At 41.3% G+C, this 20,884-nt stretch overlaps 1 protein-coding gene across 3 annotated transcripts in view; it reads left to right on the top strand.

Moving 5' to 3' along the window:
• NPR3 (natriuretic peptide receptor 3) overlaps positions 1-20,884 on the top strand; it is a 47,416-nt gene that overhangs the window by 7,174 nt on the left and 19,358 nt on the right. For all 3 annotated transcript variants that reach the window (XM_033164825.1, XM_033164824.1, XM_033164823.1), the window contains exons 2-3: positions 1,645-1,767; positions 3,663-3,829. In XM_033164825.1, the coding sequence (XP_033020716.1) occupies positions 1,645-1,767; positions 3,663-3,829 (290 nt within the window). The remainder of the gene's footprint in view (positions 1-1,644; positions 1,768-3,662; positions 3,830-20,884) is intronic.

Genomic DNA, 20,884 nt, shown 5'->3' with positions numbered 1-20,884 from the left:
GATCCTATGAGACTGTGCGGCCAATGCATCTTTCCAAGTTGAGATACTGCATCTATCAACTTGGCCGTTATTAGCAAGCACAATGCACCTGTGGGGTTTCACTTTGTCCTGTGAGGCTTCAGACTGCCCCTCAATCTGAGCAGTTTGCCTTCTGTACCAGAACCTGTGGTGCTCTAGATGGTGCTGGAATCCAGCTCTCATCAGCCCTATCAAGCATCAAGACAATGGTCAGATATGATGGGAGTTGTAGTCCAACATTATCTGGAGTGCCATAGATTCCCTTTCATTACTTACTGCTGGCAGAAGGCCTGTAAATTCCTTCTGGTCCATGAGCATACCATTTGCTTCCTCTTTGCCTCCATGCCTTGCCTTGTCTGCCTCTTTGTTGATGAGCAGCCTTCTGCTTGCTCAACTCAGCTGTGGCCTTTGCTGCAGACTGACTGCTCTGATTAGTGATTCTGTAAATGCAGAGACTCACTTAATCATAGTATAATTTATGAAGCCAATTTTCATTAATTATGATAATTTGACAGTTCTTTTCCATGTGTAGCCATATTTTGGTTTTAGGTTCAGCACAGATAAGATTTCAGTTGTGATCTTTGATTTAGGTTTAAAGCGTCTGGCTAAAGCAGACAGGTTTTCTCGCACAATCTAAAATACTTTTCTTACCGTGTCGTAGGTTTTTGAAGATGTTCCAGTTCTCTTGATTTAGATCTGGTGAAGTTTTAGCAATTTAATTTCTGTAACTCAATCATTCTACATTGTTATCACTGATCTTGGTTATTCAGATTAAAGCAGCCTTCCCCAGCCTGGTGCCTTTCAGACTACAAGTGCCATCAGCCCCAGCCAAGTGCTATGTTTTCCAAAACATCTGGAGGAAACAAAGTTGGAAAGTGCTGGATTAAAGGAGAAGGTTGTAGCATTACGATCTAGGAATGCCTAGTTCACAATGCCCAGGAAAGAGTACACAACTACCTTTAAGTCACTGAAATTAATGAGCATGACTAAGTTTTGTCCATTAATTTCAGAGGGTCTACTCTGAGTAAATCGTACTTAACTACCACCCTAAGTCTTAAGAATCACAGCACTCCTCCTTTTCTGCACATTATTAAACATCATGGGTATGATCCGGCCAAAGCAAAGTATTTTTAAATGCTTTCCATGAAATATCCTACCATATACTTATAATGGTATTTTTAAATGCTTAACTTTAATTGGATTGCCCCCTAACTATGTATTGTTAAATGTTCCAACTATTTAAGTCTTCCCTCCAACAATAAAAAATAATATGCCATTGCATGAAATATTTAAAATGTGGATGATGAAATTGATGTTTAAAACCCCCACAAACATTATGTCAATGAAAAGCCTGACAATAATAGGCCATCTCGGGTGGTATCTTCAAATAAGCCTAGCAGAATTAGGACCTGGGCTTCTGCAGAGTGGCAGTGAAATTTGACCCATTGGTTGGTATATTTTCCTTTGAAACCCCTAGCCTTGTTGCTGGCCGTTATTTCCAAGATTTTGAAAAGCAACTGGAGGACATTTTATGTCCTTATCTCCAGCTGTACATAAATTTGACAATCTGTTTCCAGTAGTTTGAGGAATAGTTTCTTATCTGTGTTTTCCATTTCTTTTCACCAGTTGTGATCATGTGTGCTAGCAGTGACGCAATAAGGAACATCATGTTGGCTGCACATCGGCAAGGAATGACCAATGGAGACTATGCTTTCTTCAGTATTGAACTCTTCAACAGTTCATCATATGGTAATATGGTTTCTTTCCTCTGGTGGGTTCAAGGCTTTTATAAACAAAGCAACATTTTAAAGATCACTTTAGTCTTTAAGTTTGTAAGTCCTAAAAGATGCCACATAGCATTGTCTCTTCTCACACATATTAGTATCCACTTGGATTATGAAATTAGAAGGGGGGTGGTTTTAAAAGTTCAGTATATAAAGAGAGATTGGTGACGCAAAAAAGAGCTAAGACTGGGAGGAGATATGATAGCCATCTTCAAATATCTCAAGAGCTGTCATGTGAAAGATGGAGCAAGCTTGATTTCTCCTGCTCCAGAGGTTAGGACCCAAACCAATGAATTCAAGTTGCAAGAAAGGAGATTCCCACTAATCACCAGGAGGAACTTTCTGACAGCTGAACTTTCTGTTCAACAGTGGAATGGACTCTCTCAAAAGGCCATGGACTCTTTCATTAGAGGGTTTTAAGCAGAGGTTGGATGGTCATCTGTCATGGATGCTTTAGTTGAGATTCCTGCATTGCAAGGGTTGGACTTGATGCCTTTGGGTACCTCCCAACTCTACAATTCTATGATTCTATGAAATGTATGAGAAACTGATAGCCTTTAGTTTTTAATTTGTTTCCCCCTCTGCCTTCAAGGAATTCAGAGCTGGATTTGAGTCCTGTGAGATAGCTTATGTTGAGAGACAGTAACTTGTCTGGAACCACCAGTATGTTTCATATGCCAAGCCAGTGTCAATTTGAACATGTGTCCCCATCGGACAACCACATTATCACATGGGAAGTTTGATCCACACATGTTGGTGCAGCCCCTGGCTGCTCAGGCAAGATAATGAGCATGGGGTTGATCTTCATGACCTCAAAGATTACTTCCCATTCTATGAGTCTGTGATTTCAAAGGCCTGGCTTGTTCTGAAATTGTTTAACCATAGTTTTCCATTTCAAATAAGGAAACTATGGTTAGCTGAATGTGTCCTGGTTTGTTTGCTGATTTACACTGAGGGGCTCATTCATTTCTCAACTGATTAATCAAAGGTATGCTCATCCAAACACCCTCATAGAATCCCACAAGACGGGAGGTAGAGGAATGATGTGGATTATTTGCTCAATTCATCACCAAGCAGCAATGCCTCAAGGCGGCTTATATTATAAGAGCAACGAGAAATATTTTTTAAAAGACACAAACATCCAAATTGCTAAATATAACCACCACAATAAGCAGACACACTCCCCACCCACCTCACTCCTCTAGTCATCTTTTTCTTTTCTCTTTTCCACTCTTAAATTCTTTTTGATTCTTTTTTCTTATTCATTAGTGTAAATTTCCAGTTGTAAAAATTAGATTTCCAGGGAGATTATAGCAGTTGTGTTGTGGCACTCTGATGTCTGTATTGCCAGTGCACAATGTTATTTCTTTAAAAATGAAATAAAAACAAGCCTATCTCTTGGGACCCCCCCCCAAATGGAAATATTTCTGTGTTTCCCTTTCTTAGGTCCCAAGAGCTATGCTTGTTTTCATTTCATTTTTGTCCTGAACTTCCTGTAAAGAATGTCAGACTTTTGCCACACATCTCACCCTCCAAAACACCATGCTTCCTTTTTCTGTAGTACAGTGTGTAGCCTTTTGTTTTAAAAATCTGCATTAATGAATCACGCAGGGTACAATCCATCCACATTTAATTTCAATGGGAGAGATTTGATAATGTGTTTGATGCTCTCATAGGTAATAAGTGTGATTTAAAAGTGTTTAAATTTGGTGGATTGTGCACCTTTGTTAGCAAGACAACATCCTTTAAATCTCTGGCTACTCCCAGCAACACATGGGGAATACAGCAGGAGGAAAGGGGGGAAACGAGCTCTTTATGGTAACTGGTTTGGAATTGTAAATATTTTTATTTCTCCCTTAGGTAATGGCTCATGGAAGAGAGGAGACAAATATGACCTTGAAGCAAAGCAAGCATACTCATCCCTCCAGACAGTCACACTACTGAGGACAGTGAAACCTGAATTTGAGAGGTTTGCCATGGAGGTGAAAAGTTCTGTACAGAAACAAGGAATCCATGATGATGATTACGTAAGTGCCCGATTATGAGGCTAGAGCTTTTGGCATCATAAAAACACCCTCCTAATTAAATCAGAGGTAACAAAGTAGCCTTTTCTGAATTGGACCAAATTGTCAGAGTGTTCAGCTACTTTTTCAGAACACTTTTCCTGGTAGCCTTAAAAAAAGCAACCCCACTTGCAAGTGAAAATTGCTCTTTCTGTTTGTTCGCAGTCATATGGAACAGAGTTCCTTTCATCTTCATCTGTCTTGCTCATCATGAGGCTTTTAAGGGATGATGTGCTGAAGAAACTGATTCTGTAACCCTTACTGTTTTTTCTGCGTCAGGACTTCCTTAGTTTTCCATTTAGTTCCAGGTTTCCCTGAGTTATCTCAAAAGCCATTCCAGCAGAGAACCAAGTTATCCTCTAGCTCCTTGTCCTGTCCTCACCTTATCAAATAATTTATTGCAGTCAATCAACAAACCACATTCTTTCCCACTTGTGTTGATGGATGATACTGGGGAACATAAACCATGCCATGAATCCCTTTCCCCGCTTGAGACCTTTTCTCACTCCTTTCTTTATAGTTGTAGCTGGGTTCTATTGCAAAGTACTTAAATGAACTTTATCTGCTCTCTTGACTTGAACAGGCTCTCAGACCAAATTTGAGAAGTTTGTTTTGCCATTGTAACTTTTTTCTTCTTGATGCATCTCTTTCTCTCACTCTCTTTATATTAGTTAAGGTGCATTTTAGATGCATTTATGTCTGCTCATGCAAAGGTACAATGGGAAAATGTGGAACCTATCAAAAGTGAAGGGGGAGGAACAGGGTTTCTCAGATGCAGCTTGTGAGATTTGCATTTTACTTCCTTAATTGTGTTACAGAAACATCTTACGGTTTATCAAAATATCCTGAAAAGAGCTCTTTTGCACTCACAACTATTCTGAACCCGGAAATATCAGCATTGGAATATCTAATACTGCTGTCGTGGTCTTGGATCCAGGCAGAGACACAGTTAGGGGACATAACAGTGGAGGTTTATACTGTAAACCACCCTGTGGTCATCGGGTAAAGGGTGGTGTATAAATTTAATTAACTAAATAATAACAAACCCAAGGAAGACCTTGTATCTGGAACGTTTCAGGAAGCAGCCACTGAGGCAGTTCTTCTGGTGGAGACTTCCTGAAATGAAGAGAAGACACAGCTGTCTGTCCCTAATCCCCAGGGACTTTGCTTCTTTTATCCTCTGGCTCCAATCATGGTTTCTTGCCTGTATCACCCAAGACCCCAGAATTTATCTCAGCTCTGTGCATTCTGCTATACACACACACACACACACACACACACACACATGCCAGTCCCTGAGGCAGCAGAAAACACCACTTCAGTCAAAGGCAGGTTGCAAAAACAAAGCATCTCTTTAATTGAGTACAGTCATACTTCAGGTTGCGAACGCTGCAGTTTACGTGATTTCGGGTTGCGCTCCGTGCCGAACCCGGAAGTACTGGAACGGGTTACTTCCAGGTTTCGGCGCTTGCGCATGCGCAGGACCACTAAATCTCACTTTGTGCATGTGCAGAAGCGCCGGATCGCAACCCGTGCATGCATAGGTGCGGCACTGCGGGTTGCGGATGCGCCTCCCGCATGGATCGTGTTCGCAACCCGAGTGTCCACTGTACTGATTTCCTCCAGGGAGGTGGGGCCTATGGCACAGACCGCCCTGCCTAGGTATATTTGCCCTCATGAGAGTTCAGGTCAGTACTGGGGTAATATACTGGATTGCCTGCTCCCCGTCCTTGGCACTGATCATTTGCCTTTGCTTGGCTCCAGCTCCCACAATCGCTGTCCCAGGTTCTGACACCAAACACCTCTCTTTTATTCATTTATTTTATTCCATTTATGAGTCATTTAATTTTTTTAAAAAAAATCTCTAGGCAATTATGCTTGCCTGCTTGGCTCTGTGGCCCATCTGTGGCTATTGCTGTAAGTACTTTCCTGGCTATCCTGCCTGCTGCTATGGTGTAGCTCCTCTGCAGCTTCAGTTATGAACAGCGCTTGAGCAAAAAATGTTGTTCTCCATCCATGGGTGAGGCCTATCTTTACAGGAGATGAATAATGATTACCGGTAGGTTCCTAGAGTGTAAGTAACAGCTGTTTGTAGATAGTGCAATGTGATTAAGAGGAAGATGATTCCAGGTTAAAGATTCAAAATTTTCGGTCCAAAACAATGGTTGGTTGCATAGCTGTCAACTTTTCCCTTTTTTAAAGGGAAATTCCCTTATTCCGAATAGGATTCCTCACAAGAAAAGGGAAAAGTTGACAGCTATGGTTGGATGTTAGCATGTAACATCCGTTGTCACTGTTTTCTGCTTTCAAATTATAACTTTGTTGCAATTTTCCTTAACATTAAAAGTAAAATGAAATGAAATGAAATGTATACTGTTCGGGTGGCATCCAATTGGTGCCCCTTTGCTAATGGAATGCATTCAGAGCAGAAAAGGGAGGGAGGGAATTTACCGCTTTGCCCCTGCAGTCCCTTAAAATCTGCTCCCTAAGACCCCCAGGGTAGATTATATTGAGGGGGGGAGAGGAAATAGCACAAAATTGCCCCCCTCTCTGTCCACTTCCAGATGCCTTCTGTCAGCACAGGGCATCAGTTAGATACCACCCTTTTCTGTAGGGGAGAAATTACCTCCTGAAAACCCCTGAAGTGTTTTATCTTGTGAAGATTTTAGGCATGGAACATAATGAAGCATAACAATGGGGACACATGTAGAGTTCTTTAATAAACCCTTTAAGAAATGCCAAGTTCCTTGATAAATATTCCATTGTATGTCAGTGACTGAAGGGTTCTTAGATGTTCCACAGACACTTTCGGCAAGTGATTTCAAATATTCCACTACAGCAATTTCCATTCTCTACATTGGCTTTATATTACAGCTGCTGAATGCAGCATTTGACAGGCAGGGTGTCAGAGGATTTTTTTTTTAAAACACCCCACCAGAGTTTTGCCTGTTCAGAGGCACTGAACTGTAATCTCTGCTGTTTCACCTTCTTTTTCCCCATGAGAACACCCTCTATGGAGCTCTGTTAGGAATAAAAACTCTGTGTCAGATGTGGCACAGCCCTCATTGAAAGTCTACCAACTCCTTGTAGTTGTAGATAGTGGAAGCAATCATTTGGAACTAAAATCCATTTTGTATGCCCCTCCACAAAAGGTTAATGGGACACAGTACATCTGGTAATTTCTAATGCTCCCCAAATGCAAATCATTTTTAGTAGCAGACCTTGAAATCTGTTTTATACAGATTTGGGTTTAAAGCCCCACTGTAATTAAACTTCTTAGGACTTGTGAAGGTTTCTTTTCTTTTTTGAACCAAAGGGGGAGGAAACTTCTGCCCTGCCCCACCGCCCAGGCCGGGAGCCATACAGAACATGGTCTGCGTGAGAACATGATAGGCCATTCAGGAGAGTTGTATAATGCTATATTTTGCTGAGATGTCTGAAAATGTTGCTTTGAATGGTAGCTGTCCTCCTAGCATTTAATGTCAGACTGCTACAAGTGTTAGCAACCTCAGTATGGTGTCACATTGACACCATACATTTAATGCAAATTTAAAGCACATGGTTTACCCTAAAATAATCCTGCGAACTGTAGTCCCCCCAAACAACAAACCCCAGCACCCAAAACAAACTACAGTTCCCAGGAATATTTGGGGGGAAGTCAATGTGCTTTAAAAATATGTTGTGAACATCACCTAAGAGAGAACGTAGGAGTTCAGTCATAGCATTGAAAAGGGAGAGGAGACAGGGAAGTTGCACTTTGGAGTTCCACAAGTAATAAACCTAATTTAAGGCCATCTACATACCTCCCAAGAACTACTAGAAATTTAAATTAGGATGTTGGCATTGAAATACCAGTATGAATAACAATATACCATAGCAGCATTAGGGTACCAGGGTAGAGATGGCTGGATCAGTCTACAGTGGATGCTCGGGTTGCGAACGCGATCTGTGCAGGAGGCGCATTCACAAACCGCAGTGCCGTGTCTGTGCACATGTGGGTTGTGATTCGCCGCTTCTGCGCATGCACGAAGGACCAAACCCAAAAGTAACCCATTCTGGTACTTCTGGATTTGGCGTGGTGTGCAACCCGAAAACGTGCAACCTGAAGTGGCCATAACCCGAGGTATGACTGTACTTCTTAGTCTGTTTTTGTTGCACATGTGTTACTTATTGAATCCATTCTGTACTTTACATTGCATTAGTGAATTTTCGAAACTAAAAAACACATTAAAGTTTGTATTTAAACATGAACATCTTATTCAACTTACTTGCATGTTTGAAAAGTGGTTGAAGGGCTGCCTTTAACATTTTAATCCCTTTTCAAAGAACAGTCAAAGTAACCACTTCAAGCATATCTGCCTCCACAACTGTGTACTGTTGCAGGTAACCATCTCCCCCCACACCTGATCACAGGGATCTTGTCAGTTCCATTTTGAACACAGTATTGGTAGCAGAAATGCTTTGTTCTGATCCATGAGTTAGTTTAGGAGGAGCACATCAGGCCAATTTGCTTCAACTGTGAAGCAAGCAGATTCCTCAAGTGTCCATATCCAAGGCCATGGTCTGAAGTCACATGAAGGAAGAGATGGAGGAATATTTTGGTTCCTCCTTGGTTCATTTCCAACAGATGCAGCTGATTTCAATGAAATGTACTTGTTGCAAGTAAGTGTACTTAGGATCTCTGTTAGGTTGAATTTGTCTGGAATATTGTATTCTAAGAAAGTCCAAGGGTGCCTTCCTGAGGAGAGTAGTAGAGCTTTCTAAATAGAAGTCAGTCTTCCTCAGTCACAGCCAGTTGGCCAACATATTATTATTAGTCTCTCATCAAACTGGAATTTCCTGTGCGAGCAAATCTTAACGTTGAACAGGTAACAATGTTTCTCTCAACTGTACTTCTTTCAGAATTGGAACATTGTGTTGGTATAAACTAAAGCAACCGTAAGGTAGACCGCATCTGCAAATGTAGTTGATAATCTGTTTCCAGGGTCCTTAAAGTGAGCTATACAGATATCCTCTTGCATTGGTTTTCTTGTACTGTCCCTGTCCCATTGCTGTCTTGTCAGTCTATTAACAAAGCAGTAAATCAGTATGGAGTAATATTAATGTAAAACTGAATCATTTAAACAGGCGTTGTAGGATTTTTTTTTAAGCATAGCTTTTTAAAAAGCAGAATTGAACAGGCCCTGAATTGGTGCCTGGTGGGAAAACCCCAAAAATATGAACTCTAGACAGTATTCTCACCTGAAACACTCAGTTTTGTTATGGCCCTTTAATATTACTGTAGGTGACCCTGTGATTTCAAGTGCCTCACAATAAATGAGCACACTTGTGTTTGATTTCCCATTCTGATAACAGCATAACAGGAAAGATGTTGAGACTAAGCCATTGTCAATGAAAGCTGCTGCATTTGTTCATAAGTGTGTGTGTGTGTGTGTGTTTGTGTGTTATCTCAAGTCCTGCTAACAAAAGCATAAAGAGTTGATTTACTGTTCTTCATTCTGCCTTGGTGCAAAAGAATACAACCTTGGCCTTGAATAGGAACTCTGCTCAGAAGGACAGAGAGCTGTTAACAGTTCTCGAGAGCCATCTGCAGTCTTTTAAGCAACACAGTAGAAATAGCAGTATGTTCTCTTAAATCACACAGTAAAATGTAACCTCAAACTACTGCTAATAGCAAAACATGCAATGGGGGGACAATTCCAATGGTAGTAAGCTGCCATCATAAATGCACCTTAACTTTGGACTGTATTGACTCAACAAGCCAAAGTGGGTGGAAAGATGAAAGACAGGTCTCCTGAAACTATACTGTAATTCAGTTCTTCTGCTGGTGCCTGCCTATTCCCATTTACCTGACAGGTGGTAATACAGTACAGCCTTTCTAAAATCCCATAGAGATAGGGAAAAGGGTGTCTTCTGAGTCTGATGAAAGTTTCTTAATATATTAGATGGTTCCATTATTTTCCTCTTGTGATCCTGGAAATTTACATAAAGCTAGAATTCTAAGCATGCCTACTCAGAAGTAAGTCCCACTGAATTCAGTGAAGCTTACTCCCAGGTATGTGAGGTTATGTTTGCAGCCTAATTTACTAATTCAGAAGCATGATGACTTGGCAGAAGTCAAGTCTAGCCTCACCCACATATTCCTTAGCTGGTGGTAAAATTACAAACTGTCATTTCATGACTCCAGCCTTAAGCCCTGAGATAGCGATTGTTAAAAGTAAACACCAAAACTACGCAAATCTATAGCACAAAAGTTTGTTCCCAAGTTGGCATGTCCTGCATACTTAAAGCTTACAGAATCTGGCCCCGAGCATATGAAATTTCTTCTCAATAGTCTATTGTTTTGTAGAGGAAGGTGAACAGTATCTTAAGTAACTGCATAAATCTGGTTCCCTCTAGATTACTATTACTGAACTTTACATAACAGGGCACCCATAAGAGATTTTAATCCATGGATTAGATAGGGTGTATGTATAGAAGCTTCAATAATGCCATGCTCTCTTCAAATGTAAGTATCCCACTGTTTGTTTTCTTATCCAAAAGACACTGTACAAGTTTACCACGGGCAGAAGCTGGTTCTGTTTTTCTTAGTTAACTGAAACTACAACCTTTTCAGAATCAAATGACATACATTTGATTTTGATTTTTGTTTCTTTGAGATGTTGTTGTTTGTTAGATTTTTATCTATACCTTTTCCCTGAAGAAGCCCAGAACAGTCATACAACATCACAATGTAAAACAACACAGAATTTAAAACAATGTAAAATACATTTGAAAAGCACCTTAGAGTCAGGGCTTTTGAACCAGACAGCAAGGGAGTGTTGTCCAAGAAGCTGAGGCTGAATGGTCCCCAAGCCCACAAGAGCAACAGCTCCTTAAATGACATGTGGAAACCTGCCCCATAATTCCTGCCATAATTCAGGAAAAGACTCATTTGGAGACAACGTCCTCCCCATGAGGAAACGTCTCTCTGATAACTGGTGGAATTCAGCAGGACACTGGTGTGGTTCCAGCAGCTCCAGTTCAAAAGTACCTGGGTGGAAGAGCTGTTTTTCTACCAGCTACACACCTGGCCTGAACACCTATCTCTGTGTGGCCAGGCTGTGTACTGCCTCTTGTCTTTGGCCTGTGCCCTTGTCTTTACTGCTAGTTGTTTGCCCAGTTCCTGGACTGCTTGTGGGCCTTGTGGACCCTCTCTTGCTGGGACCTGGCCTGAAACAGGACACATTGGGATATTGATGAATGGTCCAACTGTACTGCCCCCGTCACTATCCTGGCAACCACATTCTGCACCAGCTGCATCTTTCAGACCATCTTCAAGGGTAGCCCCATGTAGAGTGGATTGAAGTAGTCCAAATGGAAGTGCTGCAGCGAACTAGCCAGCTGTAGTGGAGCATAAGCATCCCTTGCCACAGAAGCCATTTGGGCCTCTAGTGACAAATTGACATCAAGGAGACTGCATACCTGCTCCTTCAGATGTGCAACCATCCCCAGAGCAGGCTGCCTGCCTAATTTCCTAACATGAGTACTGCCTGCCCACAACACCTCCCTCTTAATCAGTTTCAGCCTCCATTTATTGGCTCCCATCCAGCCCACCAACGGCTTCAGCCTCACTTGTCTAGTACCAGTAGCTGGTACAGCCTTTGCTGATTTATATGCCATGGAGAGGTAGAGCTGCATGCCATCAGCATACTGATGATATTGTGCTGCAAATCCCCAGATGACAGCTTTCATTGCTTTCATAGCACAAGGGACAGAATAGACCCTTGAGGAACCTTACAGCCTAATAGCCATGGGGTTGAGAAAAGTTCCCCAGTGCTGCTCTCTATAGGTAAGAGTAGAACCGCTGCAACTGCCTCCAGTTCCTCTGAGTAGCTTCAGAAGAACATCACAGACAGTTGAGACTCCTTCGGGTAGTGAAAAGCGGGATATCAAATCCAAAACTCTTCTCTTCTTCTTCTGTTAAAAGCCACTTAAAGATAAAAGGTCATCAACTGGGGTGCTCATCCATGTTTCAGTGCTGAAACTGGGTCTGAAGCCAGAATGAAATGGGTCCAGATAATCTTCTTCCTCCAGGCACACCTGCAGTTGGTTGGATGTTAGGAAAGGTGCACATATCTATTGCTGGCAAACTGCAGTTTGGCTACAAAGGAAGCGGTAGCTGTGGGAAGACGTGTGAATCCCCCACCCCAAAACATACACACAAATTGCCCTTACTGGCTGGAGAACAAGTGTCTTGCAACAAATGAATAATTTGTCCATTCTTCATGCTATAAAACTGCAATTTCAATTTTTAAAAAACATTTATATCATAATTTATGAGTGCTGAAGAGGGGTATGATTTGAATATGCATAAGAAAATGAGTGTGTGATCAGGCTTGTACCCATTATAGTGTTACCATGCCTGTAAAAAGTAAGGACAACCCCAGAGTAAAAATAGATCCTGACATACCTAGTTTACTAAAAATTGTTTTTCAGTTAAAGTTCAGGCACAGTCCATTTTTATTAAATGATTCTGCACTCTTACAGGAAATTGGCTTAGGCTTTGCTTTTCAAAATTATTAATGCTACCTCTGTTACTGGTTTGGGGGTAGAATTTAATAAATGCTTCTTTTATTTCAGATCCAGTATTCTGAGCTGGGATGATTTTATAACCTTGGCTATTTGGCCTTTTGAGGTTAGCAAGGCCACCCATGGCTTGTTTTTTCTTCTCATTTAAAAGCAAGGGGAAAATTAACTAATTTAACAAATATTCCAGCAAGGTTGGTTGGATAGAGCGGGGTTGCATTGTTTGGTGGGATCAGAGTTTTGTCACTCTAAGAGGCATTTCCTCAACACTAATGTCGGAGAGAATGAAGAGCAGGCCTTATTTGATTTATAACTTTTCTTATTGAAAGAATGTGCACCAGTGCATTAATTATTAATTATTTTAATCAGATATTCTCTCGCTCTCTAATGAGCAGGTCAGTTAGGCAACATTTGTCAATGAGAGTTGAAGGCACTGCCAGTCCTCTGAAGCAACAATTTAGCAGTGTGTTGATTATCTTAAAAAAGCTACATGGGAGGCAGCAGAAATTGGAATGCTTGTCAGCTGATCCATAATTTCCATGCCAAATACTCCCACTTATCTGTCTTCCAGTTCCCCCAACTTCTCTCTCTCTCTCTCTCTCTCTCTCTCTCTCTCTCTCTCTCTCTCTCACACACACACACACACACACACAGGCACCCCCCCCCAAACCCCCCACATTATCCATTAATTGGGACTATACAGTCACAGAGAGTGGAGGTGATGGAAGATTGCTAAGCGCTTCCTAAAAATCTCTTTAAAAGAAAGCAAAAATGTTACATGTTCAGTGGTGTGTGCACCACTTGTCTTTTTCCAAACCAGCCAAGTAGGATTAATGACAGGCAGGCTTTTGTATCCTCTTTTAAATGCATCAGGAGCAAAAGGAGAGGAAATAAATAGGCTGCTGCCAAGGAATAATTTGTACAAATGAATAGAACTATTCAGTATCTGGAGTGCTTTGCTAATTGTCTTTGAAAGAATAAAAGCAAACCACAGATTTGCTTTCAGTGGCAAAAAAAACCTGAATTCACATGGCAGCTTATGTTTTGCTGACAGAATCAATCCACTATTTATTAGAAGTTTGTGGAATGACTGTATAGCCACTAAAGTCAGCAAGAGCTTTCCCACTATCTTTGTTGAAAGGATTAAGTCCAAGATATCTGATGTTTACTGATAATGAATAAAATTACACTCTTATTTTTCCTTATGCCCCAATGCATTTTTGTCCCTAGTATATGTGGACATTTTGAAACAGACTACATCTACCCAGACCAGGCCCATTCAATGTTATGTTTAGTAGTTTAGCAACCTAATCCTTAGGTCCCTTTATTGGTTTTCAGCATATTATCCCCAGCATAGGCATCTTTTCCTTTGAATGCAATACTTGGGAGACATTTAGAGCAAGTAAGATGGGAATAAAACTAACCTGGTAATATATTCAACATATTGTTATAAAGCAGGGATGAGGAACCACCTGCAGCCCTCCTGGACTACAAATCCCATCAGCCCCAGCCTGCATGGTCAATGGTCACGGATGATGGAAGTATGTAATCCAACAGCATCTAGAGGGCCACAGGTTCCCCATAGGAACATAACAAGAGCCTGTTGGATCAGGTCAATGGCCCATCTCATCCAGCATCCTGTTCCTGCTGGCACAACCCACAATCAAGACCCAAGCACAAGAGCACTTTCCTCTCTTGTAGTTTCCAGTAACTTAATATTTAGAAGCATTATTGCCTCCGACCAAGGAGGCAGATCATAGCCACCATAGCTAGTAACCACTGCTCTAAGGTATAACCATCCTTGCTGTAAGGTATTGTTGAGGCTTGGAATTAATTTTATGGTAACATACGGCTAGGGTGTAGGTTAAGTTGTAACTGAAGGATTTCTAGTACATTTTTGCAAGGCAGTTTTGATGGATTCACATTCTGCAGACCTAATCAACTTCAAACCCAGGGCATTAAAGCTGTGCCAATGCCAGTTTTTTCTTTCATAAAATATTTCTGCATTGCTAATCAAAGAGATCCACAGTGGTTTACAAAATCAAATGAAGCCAACAATAAAATAAAAAATACAAAATTCATACACCAGCAATAGCAGATTAGTGGCAGGACCAAAAACAACCACAAAGCAATGTAGAGCAAAGACATGGTAACAGTCAGCTTTTAATCCTGCCAGAACTGGAAGTTATAGGAGCCACGCGCTAATCACCAAAAGCAGCAATTCATTGTGTAGTCTTCCTGTTAATGCTTAGTATTAAGTGTAGCAGTACATCATTGTGCTGTGAGTTTCCACACTTGCACTCCCCTGCACTGTCTGCCACTTGTGGATATGGGAACAGTAAGTAATATCAGGTCATGTATTCTGTAGTACTAGACATTACTGGGGCTGGGAAGGGAAATAGGAGATGCAAGACTGTAGCTTCTGGTAGGAGCCACATAGCTCTTGCTATGCTTATTTTTGGCCTTGTTGTTGTTGTTTAGTCGTTTAGTCATGTCCGACTCTTCGTGACCCCATGGACCAGAGCACGCAAGGCACTCCTTTCTTCCACTGCCTCCCGCAGTTTGGTCAGACTCATGTAGGTAGCTTCGAGAACACTGTCCAACCATCTCGTCCTTTGTTGTCCCCTTCTCCTTGTGCCCTCAGTCTTTCCCAATATCAGGGTCTTTCCCCGGGAGTCTTCTCATGAGGTGGCCAAAGTATTGGAGCCTCAGCTTCAGGATCTGTCCTTCCAGTGAGCACTCAGGGCTGATTTCCTTCAGAATGGATAGGTTTGATCTTGCAGTCCATGGGACTCTCAAGAGTCTCCTCCAGCACCATAATCCAAAATCATCAATTCTTCGGCGATCAGCCTTCTTTATGGCTGATCACTGAAGAATTGATGATTTTGAATTATGGTGCTGGAGGAGGTGGCCTAGAGGGGCATTATTAAGTAGCACATCTACATGCCAAAAGAAATGTGTGTATATCAACGCCGTTGAACTTATTGTGAAATCTTCTTAAAGAACTGCAAATGCTATGGCACAAAATAGATAAAATTCAGTAGAAGGCAACAAATGGATCCTACTTGAGGCATATTTTTGTGGCGTGGAGTCCAACTCTTATTAAAATCTGTGGCCATTAGCTTGAATGAAATGTGGATTGCATCCTAAGCCTGCAGCCCTTCTGTTTACGGTAAGTAAAAAAAAAATGATGTGGAAAGGCCCAATTTGTTTTGATGGACTCCTATTATGGACTCATGTATTGTTCACGTTTAAAGTTAAACGTTTTGAAAAGGGAGGGCGTAGGAAAGATTATGCACAAGCAATGCAATATGTGAAGGAAAAATATACAAAGTAGAATCAGTTCTCTCATGTGTGGTATCCTTCAAGTGTAGCCCTCAATGCTGGACATGTTGTACCCCAAATGAAGGAACCTGCATTGATATTTGAGTCCATACTGTGGTTTGGTTCTCTGTAATGAAAAGCTGTGTGTCTTGAGCTTTCTGTTTCCATTAGATGCTAAAAACATCTGTCCCAATGAGAAATCTCCTGAGGGCAATGAGACCTTCTGAGCACTGTGAACCTTTACAGCTATGACTAAACTTATATATTTAGGAACGTTAATTTTGGAGGAACATTGTACTGTGTTATATGAATGCCTTCATGCTCCCAGTACAAATTCTGTACCGACCCCAATGCATTAACCTCTGACTGCTACCATTTCTGACACCTGAAATTTAGGGCCAAATTAGATGTTAAATGCATTTAGCATGCAAGTGTTCTAAAATGCAGCTAGTAGAAGCTGATAATTATTGGGGTTGCAGGAGCCGGGGGAATTGTTAAACCTTTCCTCCCTTCATGCGGTTGACAATCACTCTTCTGAGGCCACTGTCTGCAATGAGAGAGAATCTCCCATTGATAGACTTTTGTTAGGATCATATAGGAGAAGAAAGAGTTAAACCCCACCTCTCCACAGTACACACTTACACACCACACCAGCAGTTTTGAATTAAAAAGCTTGTGTGTTAAATGCAAAGATGTATTTAATATGACATCTAATTTGTTCCTTAATTCTGCTTCATTCAAATATCTAATAACAGTGACTTACAAAATTCTGGAGTTGTGGTGTATGTTTGTGTGGTGTTTTTTTTTAAAGAAGTTGAAATGGTACATAATGAAAAGTGTTGTGAGCTCTCTAGCAAACATTGCAGTGGTGTTTGTAGTGCCCAATGGTAGCTGCACATAACAATTTAAGACAAGACAAGGATAGAGAGCCTGTGGATCTCCAGTTGTTGTTGAACTCCAACTCCCATCAGTCCTAGTTAGCATGGCCAATGGGAGTTACAATGCAACAACATCTAGAAAGCCACCCATCCATGATGTAAGAAGTGCCCTGCTGCATATCAGACCAAAAGCTCATCTAGTCCAGCATACTGTTTTCCATTGTGACAGGTCAAAATCGGCTAGGGAACACAAAAGTAAGAGGACTGTCTGCTTCTGCTGCTGCTGCTGTTCCCCCTGGCAATTGGTATTCAGAGATACATTTCCTCTGAACACAGAGGTTTCATTTAGCCACCATGACTCATAGCTGTTGATTGAGCTATCCTCCGTGACCGTGTCTAATCATTTTTTAAGGCAACATCTTTAAATTGCACATATTTGCAGGGCTAGATCCTACCTTGTTTTTGTGGCTTTGAATGTTGGGAGAGAGAGAAAATGCCCTCACCCTGGTCTCCTAACAAAATTGAGTTTATTAATTTGGGCAGGGTTATGTAATTCATCTACATTAACTTGGTGTTCCCTGGATATATTTGCAGTCACACCCAGTCCTTCCCCAAAGTCTTAGTGTTGGTTAAACAAAACTAACAATTAAAAATACACTTTAACAATTTAAAACAGCACTTGTAAAAACACACCAGAATTCCCCGTCCTGAAACCAGCAATATTAAAACTCCAAGCCTTACATTTAGTCCTCATTTACTGAAAGATTGTCCAAACTAGTTTGAGTATATGTGCATTCTATTCTTTCTCCAAGAAGCAGTCCCCAGGTTTAAAAAAGGTAAAGCTAGAGGACCCATGGACAGGGGCATAGGAAGGGGGGGCGGTGGGGGCAGTTCGCCCTGGCTATCATCCCTGAGGGGGGGGTGACAAAAAGGCACACTGCAGGGGCTCGTCCTGCCGCCCCCGCGTGCAGCGGATCATGCCGTTGCCCCCTGCGCAGCATGCCCCCCCCTCCAGGTGCACGGCATGGCCGCTGCTCCAGGCGCCCATGCAGCTAACTCCACCACTGCCCACTCCACAATTAAGTCCAGTCAAAGGTGACTATGGGGTGCGGCACTCATCTCCACTTTCAGGCTGAGGGAGCTGGCGTTTGTCTACAGACAGCTTTCCAGGTCATGTGGCCAGCAGGACTAAACTGCTTTTGGCACAATGGAACATATCCAGTAATGGAACATCCAATGCACCTTCAAACCATTATTTTGGTCCTGTGGTACTATAAGACTTTATAGTACTATTTTCTGTGTTCCCAAAAACAAAATATAAACCTTGATTATCTCAATTCGAAGTTCTTGCAATACAGCCTCAAACTGAGAGAATAAAACACAAGAAAGCTATGCCTGTGTGTTTTGAATAGGAATGGACAGATCTGTCTGATTTGATTTCAGGGCAATTTTGCCTTGATTATACATAAATGTGATTTTAAAAAAAGTATGAAGACAAATATTTAAATATTTAAATGCATATGTTATCCCATACGTATCACAAACATTTTTAATTACATTTTTTATCTTGGTTCATGCACGTCTAAAGTTACTTTAGCCTTAATTACACATTTTTATTGGTTTTGGTATGTTTTTAGAGCTCCATTGCAAAATTCAGGGCACGTTCCAATCTATGTATTAATCTAGGTGTGAATTAGGTCAGTTCACTTAAAAATGCAAGATGAAATTTTCCTCCATCCCTAGTTTTGAGAGACTTGAAGCACCTCTGTTGTCAGATCTATTTTAATCAGTGCATATTTTCTGACTTTGGGGATTCTTAGAGCAAGTTTGCAGAGAAGACAGCTCCAGTGTAATAAACATTGGGAGTGTGCCACCACAGGGGCTGAATGGATGAGGCATTTGTATGAACTAGTGACTTCATCTGGGTGTTGTATGTGTGATTTCTGCAACGGCAGTGACTCTTAAAGTGTCCTTGTCCATTGGCCATAGTGGTGTATTTTGTTTGTTTTTAAATAAAGTTATATAAACTTACTAATGGTTAAATTCAGATCAAAATGATTTAATTATAATACAGTATAATACAGAAATAAGAATATATATATTTCCATTCAATACAAAAACAGATGCAAAAAAGGTAACTACACAAGAATACAAAAAATAAAAACAGAGAAAACTAACCTAAAAAACCCCCAGTTGTTTCCAATTTTCTAAAATTCACAACAGTAGAAATACACACGCGCAGGCCTGCTGTGACAACTTTTAAACATTTTCTGAAAACTTCTTTATTCCACCAGGCCTATGCAGGCAATTAAGAATACATCCTTCCATGGTGTTTTATTGATGTCCGTTTTAACTTTTCTGTGGTTTTTATTGTACAGACTTATTGCTGATATGAGAGATACCAGTTGCTAAAAGTGCAGTGTCTCTAAGATCTGCCATAGACCCTTGGTTTTTTGTTTGTTTGTTTGTTTTAAAAAAAGATGTGCAGAGAATCTGACGTGTGTATTGGTTTCAGGACCATGTCGGTACACATTTAACTTGGGGTGGGCATGCCCATTCCATGGCATAAATTCTGTGGCTGCTGTTTTCCAAGCTAGCTGGCAAGTTGATTTGTGATAACCGATGAATGAATCATGCAGAAAGCTAATTTTGGTGACATAGTAAGGGGTTTTGTAATCAAAGAGAGGTAGGAGAACTATTACCACCAGTATAGTCTAGTGGATAGACAGAAGCAAGAAAGCTTGTGCTCAAAATCCTGTGGGGCCACGAAGCTCACTGGGTGTCTTCCACCAGAAATAATATTTTAGCCGGGATGCAGAACCTGTGACCTTCTGGGTGGTGCTGGACTACAGCTCAAATTACCACACACACCTCCCAGCTGAGACCGTGCAGCCTTTGTATGCATGGCAGTAGCCCAATCAGTGCCAGCCAATGACAGAATGGTACGTACCCAATGAGGAAGCTTTGAGAAGACACAAGCCACAGTGAGTATAGCAAAGTGGCCTATTAGAGAACAGGGATGCCGCATTCCATTCTGGAGCATGATGGTTGAGTTGCATTGAGTTCCGGCCTGTGTAGTTTAGTTGAGATTGAATGTCTCTAGTAGTGGCCTTTTGTGTATGCCTGTGTGTGTGGATTTTTGGTCCACTCAAAGCACAGCCTTTGATTTAATTTGAATGTTTAGCATTCTCTGTTTGCTCACTGGCCATATTTTTTATGTATTACATAGATAATCTGCCTTTCTCCCAAGGGTCAAAAGGCTGTGCACACTGCACACTGTTTTGAACACATGGGGTATCCAAATGAAAGTGAGCATGCACACTCAGAACACAATAATCCAGTAGAAGTTAAATACAAGCTTCATCTTCACAGGGAGCAATAAACATGTAATAATAATGTTATAAGTAATAATAAAAAACCTAGACAGCATCTTAAAAAGCAAAGACATCACCTTGCCAACAAAGGTCCGTATAGTTAAAGCTATGGTTTTCCCAGTAGTAATGTACGGAAGTGAGAGCTGGACCATAAAGAAGGCTGATCGCCGTAGAATTGATGCTTTTGAATTATGGTGCTGGAGGAGACTCTTGAGAGTCCCATGGACTGCAAGAAGATCAAACCTATCCATTCTCAAAGAAATCAGCCCTGAGTACTCACTAGAAGGACAGATCCTGAAGTTGAGGCTCCAGTACTTTGGCCACCTCATGAGAAGAGAAGAATCCCTAGAAAAGACCCTGATGTTGGGAAAGATGGAGGGCACAAGGAGAAGGGGACGACAGAGGATGAGATGGTTGGACAGTGTTCTCGAAGCTACTAACATGAGTTTGGCCAAACTGCGAGAGGAAGTGAAGGATAGGCGTGCCTGGCGTGCTCTGGTCCATGGGGTCACGAAGAGTCGGACACGACTGAACGACTGAACAACAACAAGTAATAATAATGTTATAAGAAAAAACTGCTCCTTTTTCCCTTATGGGATATCCAAGAGCCCATATAGAGTCCTTATGTAAGTTCTCTATCAGTAGGAGAAAATAACAGAGACCAACCAGAGAATATTGAGAAGCAAAGCAGCTAATAAGCATGATCTTTATTAAACTGTTGCAACAAGGTCCCCTGCTTACTCCACGCAGGGAGGGAGGAGAGGAACCTAGAACATTGGTGTGTAAGCTCTTAAATAGACTTTTGAAATTGCCTACCCTGTAGCTCAATACCACCCCCCAAAACATTATACATACATCACAGAAAGAGGTGGTCC

The sequence above is a fragment of the Lacerta agilis genome, chromosome 11 (genome assembly GCF_009819535.1).
Source record: "Lacerta agilis isolate rLacAgi1 chromosome 11, rLacAgi1.pri, whole genome shotgun sequence".
Taxonomy (NCBI): Eukaryota; Metazoa; Chordata; class Lepidosauria; order Squamata; family Lacertidae; genus Lacerta; species Lacerta agilis.
Note: the sequence above shows the minus strand (reverse complement) of the source record. Positions and strands in the feature narration are given on the sequence as shown.